At 37.3% G+C, this 13,674-nt stretch overlaps 1 protein-coding gene across 6 annotated transcripts in view; it reads left to right on the top strand.

Annotated features, from left to right (window-relative positions):
- Positions 1 to 13,674, top strand: part of CDK14 (cyclin dependent kinase 14) — a 331,737-nt gene that overhangs the window by 193,799 nt on the left and 124,264 nt on the right. For 5 of the 6 annotated variants that reach the window (XM_042044158.1, XM_042044164.1, XM_042044161.1 and 2 more), the window contains 2 exons: positions 1,515 to 1,608; positions 2,039 to 2,146. In XM_042044158.1, the coding sequence (XP_041900092.1) occupies positions 1,515 to 1,608; positions 2,039 to 2,146 (202 nt within the window). The remainder of the gene's footprint in view (positions 1 to 1,514; positions 1,609 to 2,038; positions 2,147 to 13,674) is intronic. The other variant, XM_042044163.1, reaches the window with a different exon arrangement.

The raw sequence follows: 13,674 nt of genomic DNA, 5'->3' as shown, positions 1-13,674 counted from the left end.
ACGGGTTATTTACTGATGCTTTTAGTTAAGTGGCATCTATGAGTACTCAGCTCCAGTCTTAATGAAAATGTGCAACCTGTTTTCATTGTTGTTTTATTCTAGAATAGCTTCCTCGCCAATATATGCACACATATCCTAAAATTAAATGCTGCTTTCTGAATGCATCATCATGATGCATAAGCATGAAAAGGTATGTAATTACTACATTCCAAATAATTTACTTCTAAAAACAAATTTAAATGAGAGGTTATTGCTGGGATTTTCTGACACAGAAACAAAACTCTCAGTTTTAGGGGGAGGTGGTAGTGTAGTTAGTGTTGAAATTCTTAGTTCATTTTGATGTATGTTTTGGGGATTTGAACATGCTATTACTTTGAGTGAAGAGCATTTTTGTGTGGTTGCTTACACAGACGTGGTTGTAAGGGATATGTGGGTGTTTGCATATGAAAGTTGTAGAAAAATGTATGCAGAAAAATGTAATTGAAGAAGTTGAAGTATATCATCAAATTCTGCATCCTATTGATAGCCAAGAGGGATGTTTTCTCTTAAAATTATTTTTGCTGAGGGAACAAGCAACTCTTGAGATGTTTTCATCCAGAAAAGATACCAGTCCAAGTTTGTAATTTGCTTTCCTTTTGAGATGCAGGAAGTTTACAGGTTATCTGGAATCTGAGATAGAGTCACAGAAGCTTTCCTTAATCTTTGAGAATCCATTCCTTGTGCTGTAGTTAGTATGCCTCAGATATTTTTACAGTCTGATTTCCCAGTACTTTTGCCACTGGCTTAACTCAGTGAGATGAGGGGGACTCATGTGAAGTACGTTTTGTGGGAAACCAAGGACAGGAGCTGCAAAGGAGGTGGCTGTCACAGTGGGGAGAGGAGGGAGCCCATGGCTTCTCAACTCACTGCAGGACCTCTGAGCCAGAGCTTCTGGGGAATGCGGTCAGCAGCTATGGGCTTTGGGCTTCTTTCATTTATGCTGGAAGAGGGGAGAAGAAAGTCCAAGCAAGTACATTCCCAAAGTTACCAGCCTTTGGGCAGTAGCTTAGTTCAGTGACTGTGAGCAGCCACGTGCCCTTTTCCTTTTTACTCACCTTCTCCCAGATTCTCCTCCTATGCTAAGCCCTGCCAGTGTGCTTCCATGTCATCATTCTGTCCCCGTTCAGCTTCTCCCAAGGGTGCTCGCTCACTGTCATTCCTACATCCCCAGAGTTTATTTGGGTGCATGACGATTCTGCTTGGGAAGCACTAACACAGAAATCAGCAGCTGTGCCTTTACTGGTCTCAACACCTACCAATCTTATTCCTGCTACCTCTACCTACACTTGTCTTCAAACACCTGAGAAGTGTTCTTTTGTATACACTGATTTTAGCAAATGCACATGCCTGTCCTTCCACCTGGCATCAATTAAGAAAAAAAAAATTTAAGTGCTGGTAAAGGATACAAAAGCATTGTTGTTGGCTTTTTGGTCTGCAAGAAATCTAACATTGCCTTTATTTTTTTCCTTCTGTAGGGGAGTGGGTTGTATCTTTGTAGAAATGATTCAAGGGGTCGCTGCTTTTCCAGGAATGAAAGACATTCAAGATCAACTTGAAAGAATATTTCTGGTGAGTTCTTTATTGCTGAAGTAAGACAACAAAGGATCAATGGATAAATGTTCACATATTTCTTTGTGTTAGGAATTAAAGTACTGATAGAGCCAAGGATCAGAAGCCCAGTCCACAAGCTAGACAGAGTTTACTTGATATATTTTGTGTAAAAAGTTCCGTTTCTAATTCTTTTCACTTAGTATTTTTTTAAAAGCAGAGACATTTATGCAATTGTGGAAAAGCTTTCCAAATGTAAGGCAGTAGAAATCCAGCCAGTTTGTCATCCTCACTTTGCAGAGGACAACTCTGGATGGACTTATTAATATTCTACTGATATTATAGTGTTAATGCCAAGTATTTTTTTATTATACAGATATATAAAGGAAAAGTAAGTTAGAAAGTCAGGTGAGAAACAGAATAGGAAATCTGAAATCATGCTTATACTCAGGTTCAACAGGGGTCCTTGACTACTGCTTCTGCAGCCTGGTTAGGGCCTTCATGTGGGTTGCTCATCAAAGGCACTGATGACACATCTACATTGGGAGTGAAAGAAAAGGTAATTTGTCTCAAACATAATAATAATTTATATATTCTTCTACTCAGGATTGTGGGTTTTGGGTTTTGTTTGCTTGGGATTTTATTTGCATTTGCTCTTTCTTCCATTGTGCTCAGGGTTTGGCAGTTCCCTTACAAAAGGTTCAGGAACAACTTTTCTTGTCTCCAAATAAAGGTTTATATCTACTCTGATGCCTCCTGGGAGCTGTGCTGTTGTGGAGTGGGTTTGTTCAGGGAAGTTGGTTTTGCTCACCCAGATGAGCCAGAGTTGGCCCTGCTACTGTTGGGTGGTCATCAGGGAAAGTATCGAAGGAGCAGTGTCTTACCTTAACCTGTCAATCTCTGGATTGCTTCTGACCACAAATTTAGAAGGGAAACATGAGCATACCCTTGCTTTCAAAGGTTATTTTGTAAGAAGTCACATATTTCAAATGCAGAGTATTTATTTGGTATTCTTTTTTGGTCCATGGGGAGAGAAATAAAGTCTTTCATAATATGTTTAAAAAATTTACATTCTTCACTTTACTCAGACTTGCTTGTGCTGTATCTCTTTTGTTGGGACATCAGGGAATTTAGCAAATGCTTTTAGGAATGACTCATAAAAAAATATCTCTCTAAAACAAGGCCTTACTTGATTGTGTTATAAATATAACTAATTTTCTGTAAAATATTTTGTTATTCTGCCCTTTTGGCTAATACCCTGAAAATTCTGTGCTATGAAAGAATAGCTGTTCTGCAGCATAGACTGGGAGCAGCAGTTCTGAGTAGTTCCTGTGATATGTCTCATTGCTTTGTTTGTTTGCCAGCTTGTGTATTTTAAGCTAGCAACTTCTGAGCCAGTTTCCGGCTTTTGCTTTTTGAACTTATTATGCTTTTCATTTATTAATTTGAAATTTTCTCCTTATTTATAGAACATGAAATTTTGAAAGAATAAATTTCTCTTTGGGACTTCATCTCATTTATTGCAGTAAAATCTTACTGACTGTTTTTGCTGTAAAAATTAAGGGCATTTGTAACAGCAGAAATCAGATGTTTCCTTTAGCAGGGCCTTTTTTTGCAATTTATCATATGAAATTGTGACATACAGTGCAAAAAGTGATGGTGATAGATATATCATATAAATCTGGTTTTGTATGCCTTTTGTAAACCTTTTGAATACTTCTATTTTTTTCTCTATCCTCACAACTATTTGTGTGTTAAAATGTCAAGATAAATGCAACCTAGGATGAGTTTTGAGGCCTGCCAATTTTTTAAAATTTTGTTTTAAAACTGCAGTTGCAAATACTGAGAACAGTGTTGAAAAAACAAGGGATAATTTATTGATAATCTTTCTTTAATTTGGTCTTTTGCAAACCATCAAATACATAGATAAAATTTGGTCTGGGTAGTTTTATGGTCCATTGCAAATCAGAGTTAATTTTAAATCCCAATTAATTAGGCTTTCTAGGAAGTGTCTAGTTACCATTAGCTAAATAGTTTCAGTGGGTGCCTTCCTAATGTACTCTAAGCATCATTAAGGTTTTAAGTTATCTATTTTAAAGTTATAAACCAAAGGATTATTCTTGTTTGGTTTTGTATTTGAACAGAGGGATTAAATTCAGTAATTCTCCAGTGAATCATATATAGTATGATAGTTAATAGCACTGAAGTACAAAATTAATCAGGTTGTTTTACCAGATAACTAATATGATTTACTCCCACACAGTGAGCACTTACACAGCTGTGAAAGAAACAGATCAACCAATGAAAGACTTTTCCAGAAAGAGTTCCCACCCTTCATGTTTTCAATATCCACCAGTGAAGGTTTTCTTATAACAGAGGGTTGTCTTCTGAAAATGCTGCAAGGTGCAGTCCACCTTCATGCTAATTCAGTAATCCTTTTGTTCACACCTTGTATACAACTTGCAACAAAAAGGAATATTAATCTGTGTAATATCTGTTGCTGTTGTTACTAGTCATAGCTACATGTCCTTAGTGTGTAAGGAGCCAGGTTGCAGCTTTTGGGGAATTGGTTACATTGTAGTAGGAAAGTGGAAAAATCTTAAGAAATAGTAGCCAAGAAAAGTGAATAAAATTTAACATGAATAACAATTTAAAAATCTTAAATGGCTGTTTGATTTCCTATTGTTTACTCCCCATTATTATGTAAATGAAATTAAAACACATTTTATGTACATTGTTTCAGTGATTATCAAGCTGAAGTCAGAGACATTCTCTAAATGTTTTTGTGTATCTCTACTGCTTGCTTTCTTCACATATCTACATAGCAAAAATAGATGCAACACACAAACACATATGTTTCTTCCTCATTATGAATGATGTTTATTTATGTTTCATAACAGCTTAATTAAGTGATTGTTTATAGTAGATTAAGAACAGTGGTTGATCTTTCAGTTTTGTTTAAGAACTTTTCTCTTTAAGCTTGTCTCTCCTGACTTCTATTGATTCAATTTGTGGGTGTTTAAATGGTAATATACACTGATTCGCTATTTCTATTACAGCAGCTGTTTTTAATAAGCATACTCAGGTTCTATTACAACCACAGGCCTCAATATAATAGCTAGGGTTTATACAAATGATCTGTTCTCAGAATCAGACCAGCACTTACAGATGTTGATGAATAAGCAGCTGCAAGTTGTTATTGTCACACTTCGAATCTGATAACATGAATTCTTTTTTCTGCCTAAACTTAAAAGTGTTGATAAGTTCTTTTAAAAAAACTGTGCTTACCAAATGAAATGGGAGTCACACATATAAGTAGGTTGATTTTTCTAAGAGGTTTAACAGTGAATTAAGTGCCTTAATGCAGAGGTGTTTTGGTTTATTCAGTATACTATTACATCTTTGCTCCTGCATTTTCCTGCATATTGAAACTGGGGTTACTTTCTGGATAGAAATGCATCATAGAAAATAAAAGAGAAAAGTATAGTATCATAGAATTTAATCTTAAAATCATTCGGGTTGAGTCCAACCTTTGAGTGAATACCATCTTGTCAACTAAACGATAGCACTAAATGCCATGTCCAGTCACTTCCTGAACCCTTCCAGGGGTGATAACTCCATCACCTCCCTGGATAGCCAGTTGCAGTGCTTGACAACCACTTCAGTGAAGAAATTCTTCCTGATGTCCAGCCTGAACCTCCCTGGGTGCAGCTTGAGGCCATTTCCTCTTGCTCTGTTGCTGGTTTTTGTAATTACAGCCTGTAAGAGCTAACAAGTCTCTTGCCTCAAAGTATTAAACTAATGATGCGTCATCATCATTTCCAGCAAACGTTTTGTTTTGCCATTCTCTGCGACAAGCAGCTTGGGGTTTTGTTGCAAGGTGCTAAGTCTGATGGACTGAAGACATGAAGTGGTAATCTTAGCATTCCTATTTAGTCTTGTAATACATGCACAAGACAGGATGAAACTTTGATCAAGTGCACAGTAAAACCATGAGAATAGGAAAAATATGTGAAGCAATCTGTTGAATCAAAATAAAACTGCACAAAATTGGGAAATATCATTTGACTTCTGATAAGGAGTAGCTAAGATCTTTATCAATAGTTTATTCCTGTTGATCATTTGTTAGCATACATATCTCTGTATGCAAACTTTGAGGTTGTCAGATCAAGGAGAACGTGCCATTGTAAATATAAAATTTAATTATGTCTAGAAGTTCAAGCTGCACCAAATGCCTTCAAGATAGCCCTGTACCATGGAAAATTGACAGCTCCTTGGATCTGGTGATGATCAATATGAATTAGTTGAGTGTTAAAGCCGATTACACTGAGCAGCCTGCAGTATACTTGTGCATGCCACACTGGAGATAGCACCTTGTTTATAGCTCTGATTTTTATATAAGCATGTGCTTTTATACTTGCTGTTCTTAACAGATTCAAAACAGATCAGAGTTGAATTTCTTGTGTTAGCTAAATTTTTCTTCTGCAGAGATGTTTTTTTTAAGTGGGAAGATACTTCTCTTTTCTGTTTTACGTGAGCTTTCTGAGAGCCACAATTTATCAAAGTGAATTTTCCTCCCAGGCTGTGAAGCCTTCCCGATAAGGGAATAATCTGTGCATTGCCTGAACTTTAGCCTTGGTGCCAACTACACTGCAAATTAGATTTCACTGCAGGAATAATGTACAAAGAGTTCTCTTGGTACTTTGTAGCTCTCTTCAAAGGCAGGACAATGGCATTTAAATGCTGGTTTGTCTGTAAATGGGCATTCTCTCTGCAAACGTGGTTGTGGGAAGCATGTCCACCACAGAGCATCACACTGCAGGTGGTGTGTCACAGCAGGAGTGGGAAATTGCAGCCAGAAGCTTCTGTCTTTCCTGACACACATATCAAACAAGCTGAGGACTCTTCTCTGATATTGGATGCTATTGCTCTGTTGGGTACCATAATACACAGTACTAAAAAGTAATTAAAAGAGAGCAACATGCATTTGTTGAGCCCAGCAGCCTGATCTGTCAAAGGGCAACACCAGAAACACCAACTTTCTGCATGGAGCTGTGCAGCAAAGACTCATGAGAGTTTGCCATTTCAGATAGCTGTGAAAAATGACATCTTAATTTCAGTGGGAATGGAAGTGTTGCTTCTGTTATTGAAGTTTTAAAAGGCTAGCAATATTATTTTATATAGGTATATATATGCGCACATACTTTTAGCATGAAGTGTCTTGTCATGCAGGCTAGTAGTGTTTCCTCCATGACTGATGTTAACAGGTGTTTGTGAAGCTGCAGAGCTTTCTCCATGTGGTTCTGTATCTGAAGGTTTACTTCCTGTCACTGACATCCTCTGAAGCCTGAAATAATACCTTTTCAGCGCTTTTAGGGACCCAAAGAAAATGTGCTTTCTGGTACATTGTATTAATAGCATCTTTTGGGAAGCTAGCAATGCTAAACCCAAGGGAGGAGTACTTTAAACCATTGGATTTTGAAGTTAATCTGTGTGATCAGGTACTTAGTCAAATTTATTGGTCTTTTTTTCCTGTTTCATTAATTAAAATATGTTTTTCTTTCACTTGGTAAATACTTTGGCTCTGAAACACAGGCTGTTCATCTCTGATGGAATAGATGTAATTGTGAGGCTGAACATGAGCTGAAATTTTATTTTGTGTAGGCATGGTGTTTATGCTGCCATCTATTCTTCTGGTTGGATGACTCTGTTGTAATATGAATAGCTCTTGCTTAGAGGGCAAAGTTTGTGTTTTCATCCCATATCTTTATTTTTGCTTCCCACCAATGACTTCATGAGGAAAATGAGGGGAGTTTTTGAAACTAATTTAGTAGAAACATGACTGCTGAGTTCTGTCTTCTATTATACAATATGTAACTAGAATGAGAATAGGGCAATCCTTCTAATATATCTACCTCTCCTCTGCTTTATAACAACAACATGCAAAATATTTCACTTCTTTTCAGCACCACTGAAAATTAATTACATAAATATCAGGCTTCCCTACCCGTGGGTCTTCTCTTTGAAGTTGTTAGCACCTATTCAGTACTTTACTGTAGTTGCCTGCAAGTTTTGCACTGATACCACTTTTACAAGGGTTCTCTCTGGGCCTTATGTCTTATGCCAAACTTCAAATGAAAGTAATTCTAAACTAGGCAAGTTAGAGAGAAATTAACCTTTAAAATGAACTTAAAAAAACAAAGTAAATCTTCTATGTGTTCATGCTTTGTAAAGGATCCTGGTAATTTTTAAAATTTCTTTTTATGGAGTTTCAGCTCAATTTTTGCTCTCTGACTGCACTATATTGTTTTGTGCATGAGACTAATCACTGCATGAGTAGACTTTACCCCATATAACCGGACACAAGGTAAATTATGCTAATTTTCATTTACTTTTTATGAAGAGCTCCCATCCTCACTGTGTCTGAGTGCCTGTAGTCTGTGCTGTTCTTTGCCTTATGCCCATTAGTATTAAACCCATATGGTACTGGGCAAACAAACTCAGCCTAGGATTGAAAAACAGCAAACTTGTAAAAATGGAGGACAATTTCTAGAGGAGTATTGCCTATGTGTGTTAGGAAAGGAGGCTTTAAAAAATATGCATCTCACACTGTTAACGTTTCTTTTAGAAATTGGGACACGCAACTTCCCGTTCATCCATGTTTAAAGTCATAAAAATACCCACCAGTGTATTATGGACACTTGCCAGGGGGACTACCAGCTGGTAGCAGGAGGGAAGAGATGGAGAGGAAATAGTAAATTAATGTGTAACCCCATCTTTATGTTTTGAGGGTTGGCTGGATTTCAGGCCAGCCAGTCACACAACCTCATGCACATAGGTGTCATCTGCCTGCAAAATGTTCCTGTCCAGCCTCCTAATTCTGAGCAAAACCCTGAGCGTGGCTGGGCTGGCATTGCAAGAGTGTGGCTTATTATCAGCTTGGTAGTGCAAAACATGAGGAGTAATTGGCTATCAGAAAAAGAAAACAAATTAAGACATGGTTCAGTGGAAAACAATGGCTTTGTGGTTTTCTTTGGAATCACAATGTTTACTTTCTGCCATATTTCAGTTGCTGAATGAGAAATGGGCTATAATTATAAGGAAGCATTGTTTCTTTTCCAGACTTGCCTCTAGCCTTTGAGAGGGTGTTTACAGGCAATACATTGAAAAAAAGATATGCTGAGCCTCAGCTTGTGCAAATCAGTACCTGGTGTAAATCAGTGTACTGATTCACATCTTTGCAGGCACCTTCCTTCTTGGCCCCTTACACCATAGAAATATACTTCTTTGCCATGCAAAATCCCTCTCTGTGCAGGTTGTGTCCACATGTGTTATGGAGCTATAATTGCAAACATTTTTGCATGCAGGTGACACTGAACAGAAAAGCAGTTGCAAGCAATTTGTGCATATTACCAATGGAGCTGAAGCCAATTCTGAGCAGAAGTGTTGATCTGCTATTCAAAAACTTTTTCTACAAGATAATATTGTACTATAAAAAACCACAGGTACATTAAACAACTTACTCTGGTATGCTGGCTTTATTTGCTAGGGAAGATAATAAATGATCAGGTATCAAATAGTCGCATTGCTTTCTCTTTCATAAGTAAAGAAACAATGTTCATTGCACTTGAATCTTTTCCCTTTCTTCTTTTACTTATGTCTGAATTGCACATTGCTTGCCAAAAGTGAGTTTTCTGAATAGCATCTTGATGGCCAAAATTGTTGTTTATGATCTGTAGCAAAAGTCGAAACATCCTTAAGGTTGAAAATGTCTAAAAATCAATGTTAGGCTGTTTTAGATGATGACTTTGGAGATGGGTTATGAGAATTATAAGATTGATATGTCTTTCCTGTCTGCACGTTTTTTAAAAGACTTCAAAAATAATAGCTGATTTCTTCTGCCCTCCTAAGAACTGATAAAAGTAAATGGCTCTTTAAATGGCTCTTTCTGTCATTGTGTCTGGGGGAAACTTCCCCTTCAGCCCATGCTTGAGGTGCCATTTGCAGTAAGCCTAATGTGAATAAAGGTAGACTTTAATATCTATTTTAGTGTTTCCCTAATCAGTGTCCTAGACCAGGTATTAGTTTAGCAAGGTGCTGAGCACTTGCCATAAGATTGTCTTCAACTATCATTTACACAAGCTGCTGATCCTCATTGTCTTTCTATAAGCTAAATGTAAATTTTGATATAAGCTTAGTGATTTCAAGAGTCTTCAAGTGTTCAAGGGGCAAACATTAATACACCTTGAGAAGGACAGCTGCTTTTCTAGTTCATTAAATGGCTATGGTTGAATAACTTAGCCATAAAATTTTCATATGTTGAAAATTTTGTATAACCTCAGTTAAGTTTTAATTATACATATAACAATGCTGTCTCTCACAATTTCTGTGTGCCCACTATTTGTGTGGTGCCATTTCTTATGAGACTTGCATGGAGAAAAGAAAATCCTGCTAACAAAATCAGTATTGATAAGTAGGAAAAGGGAAAAAAAAGGGCTATAGAAATGAAATGTATTCTGGCACATAAGAAAATGTAAAAAAAAAAAAGCCTCATAAGATATTGAGAGTAGGAGAATTACCTGACTAGGATCTTAATGCAGTAGGTATTCTTAAGTGTCTGAATGTTAAACAAACAGAAAAGGTTCTGAGGTATGCAGTATTATGTTTTATTCTTGTGCTTTGGTTCTTCCTTCCCCAGTCTTCTGAGCCCTCCATTTAAAGTGACTTGGAGGCTAAAGCAGAACAGGATTCTCCAGCTGTCAGTTGCAGGAAGAAAAATGTCCTGTGTTAGCTGTTTGTCTTTGGAGTGTGCATGTATATCACTGTGTAGCAATATTTCTGGCAGCTGAGGTCTGTTTCCAAGTACATAACAGAAAGCTAATAATATATTTTGTGAGACCATAGTGAGAATTCTTCACAGTGCTTTTTCAGGGAAGAATAGGACCCAAATAGCTGTGGTACAAACTCTCAAACCTGTCAGTGATGGAGCAGAATGGCATAAGCTAAATTCTTAACAGAGAATGTAGTATGGTGCAGTAGGTATGTTCTCACATAAATATGATAACCCTGATGAGGACAAATCAAAGAAAATTTTTAGCATCTACTAAAAACACTGGAAGATTACAGCTAGATTTCTGTATCTTTTGATAGGTGAGAAATCAGTTGACTTTGTAAGCTTTCAACTGGATTAAACTTTATTACATCATAAAGAAAGATGTATTATTTTAGAATAATGCCTGCTTACTTCCTTTCACAAACATTTTAAAATATTCTAAATTTACGTCTCTTTTTCAAAACTGTGTTATTTGAATTATAACTCATTTTCATCTTAGAACATATTATATTTGCATTTTTAATCTGTGTATCCTGAATGTGATTGTTTTACAATAGCTGGTAATTGTACTTTTCTTATAAGAGAAACAAAAGTACATAAATTTTGTATCACTGAACTGGCCCTTCATGAAAATCAGAGGGAAAGCAGCCAAGGATTTTATCAATCTTTTAAGTATCCTTCATGTGCCATCTTGGTGTGGATCCATAAAACATAATGTCCTAATTACTTACAAAGAGACCTTAATAATTTGGATTTTGGAGATCCTGTGCATTTTGGTATAATCTGCTCTGGTCTGAAGATTGACATATTTGGTTAATGACATTGTTGTGCTGCTGAGCCAGCTTACTAGAGTGGGTTAGTATTGCTCCTTCCTCTTGGAAAGGGAGGGGTAGGGATGAAGTCCTGCTGACCTCACTGCATCATATCACTTTATCAGCTGCTCAGCAGTTCAAAGTAGTTCAAACTGTAGCCAGGAAAAATCACCTTTTGTTTGTTTAATTGGTCTTTTCATGAAAACTCTGCAATACCCTATTCCATAAAAAAAATTCAGACCAGCGAATGTAGCTGAAAACTGAGGGTGGTGAAACACCTGTTTGTTACTAAAGTAATCTCTTCATTGGGCTTCATTTACTTTCAGTAAAATGTACTTTTGGTGCAGCTTCCTACCACTTCTCCTTTATATTATCTTATTCTTGCTAATGTTCTCATGTTTTTGTTTTTATGGCCTTTAACTACCTTAATGATAACATTGGGCTGCTCATCTGCATTCCTCACATAGTCCAAGAGATCAGCTGTGCCTACAGTGCTGAGAGGTTGATTTTTCTCTCTGATAACTTGTGTAGTTGATTGTCCATGTTTCATTGGTGTAACATCTCCCTTTCTTCTATTTCAGTGAGATCTTTTAAATTTATGTCCAAAGCACCTTGTAACAGCAGAGTTGCTCATGTTAAAGAGTTAAAGTTGTCATTTTACTGTTCTTGTATCTGATGCCCCATCATTTTTCAGCCTTTATGTCATCAATATTTCAGGCCATGCATTTCTGTGGACCTTAATGTATTGGGGATGGAGGATAAGAAATTGTAACTCCAGTCTTTCCCTTCCTCTCCCTCATTATTGACTACTAGTGCCACTGAAGCTCATTGTCATATATCTGTACAAATTTTTTCTTTTTTATTTGTGTATCCTATTTATTTAGTTATCCATTTCCCCCTCTGGATTGCTTTTATTTTCTTTTTCTGAAAAAAAGTGGAGCATGACATTAGGTGTCAAGTAGCTCCAATCTTTTGAGAATTTTCTGTCATTTACTCACACTTCATCACTAATTATTTCAGTGCAAGCCCCCTCAATTAATTTTGGAGCTGTAGGCAGTATGTTCTCCAAATGCTGCCCAGTCCTCTCAGCTCCCTTCTCCAGTGAGTAGAGAGGATCAGTTCCAGCAGCTCCTGGGAAGTAGTTCCCTTTTGCCCAAAAGTAAATGCTGCCAAGAGCAGGAGCTGCCACTGCAGCTGTCCTGCAGATGGCTTAAAGTTTAATTGGAGACAGGAGATGACTACTCCCTAATCTCTCCTGCATGGTGCTTTTGATAGCTCAGAAGTCATGGACAAAGTTACCAAGTGTGCCAATGTCGAAACAAACAAGAGGGTTCACTAAAACCGCCTCTTCCAGCTGAGATATACCAGCTTTCACCTTCATTTAAATAAGCAAAATGAAAAGTCTTAGGCCATCTGCCATCTGCTTGTTAAGGCCACAACTGCTAAATGAGCAGTAAATGGTTAAATCAATTTCCAGTTTTTGAAAATTTTATCATCTCAGCATTCTGTAGTCTTTCAAAACCCACTTCTGATCTCAATGTTTGGGCATGTACCTCATGGTGTCAGGGCAACGAACCCCTTCCTCTTAATGGATTTGCAAGGAAAGTAAAAGAAAGAGTCAGAAAAATGGGTAGATATTTCAGCAAAGAATTCACTGGAGATTTCCAAAGTGCTCTGAGTGAGGTGTGTTAGCTGACTGTGCTGCAGTGGAGGATACAGGTTCTGTTCAGCCAGTCTTCCCACAGATCTTACCATCCTCTGGATGAGAATGTGTAACTCCTGGGATTCTGCACTGACCCCACTTAAAATGTCTTGGCTGCTTTTATAGCCGCTTTCTCTCCATCAGACGTAGGCTAACATTTCCTCCATTTCTAGGAAAAAAATATATCTGTACTTCCATTTTTCATTCTGCTTGCTTGTTCAGTGCCCATGATTCAGAAGGATAGTATAAAAGTCTTTTCTTTTGTAGCAGCACAATACTGCTGTTTGGAGTGAATACACCAAGCATCATGCTGTGTTTTGTTGTAGGAGGCACACTTCGAACTGTATCGCTTGAAATGGATTTTAAGTGATAAGGTTAGACATTTTTAAAAGTGATTTGATTTGGGAATTCTGATAAGGTTCAGTGTAGGAATCAGCTGGATATTTAGACATCCAAGAAGAGTACTCTTATCCATCAGACATACCCATCACACTGGAGCTCATTATTAATGCCCTCACTGTTTCAGAAATATTGTGACACCTGAACCTGCACATTCTTCAAATGTCAGTATGAATGGCTGCCTTCATTTTCTGCAGACTGTTGCTTAAAAAAACTTGATAAAATACCTGCTGCAACACTGAGCTCCATGTGGCTGCACAAATCTATTCAAAATTGAAATTATTACAAGATCAAGGCCTTAATTGGCAAAATAAGGAGCCGGCAAACTTCTGGATGATCTG

Source organism: Corvus kubaryi, unplaced genomic scaffold, assembly GCF_017639235.1.
Source record: "Corvus kubaryi isolate FWS band 111438036 unplaced genomic scaffold, C.kubaryi_AGA036_p1.0 37398, whole genome shotgun sequence".
Classification (NCBI taxonomy): Eukaryota; Metazoa; Chordata; class Aves; order Passeriformes; family Corvidae; genus Corvus; species Corvus kubaryi.
Note: the sequence above shows the minus strand (reverse complement) of the source record. Positions and strands in the feature narration are given on the sequence as shown.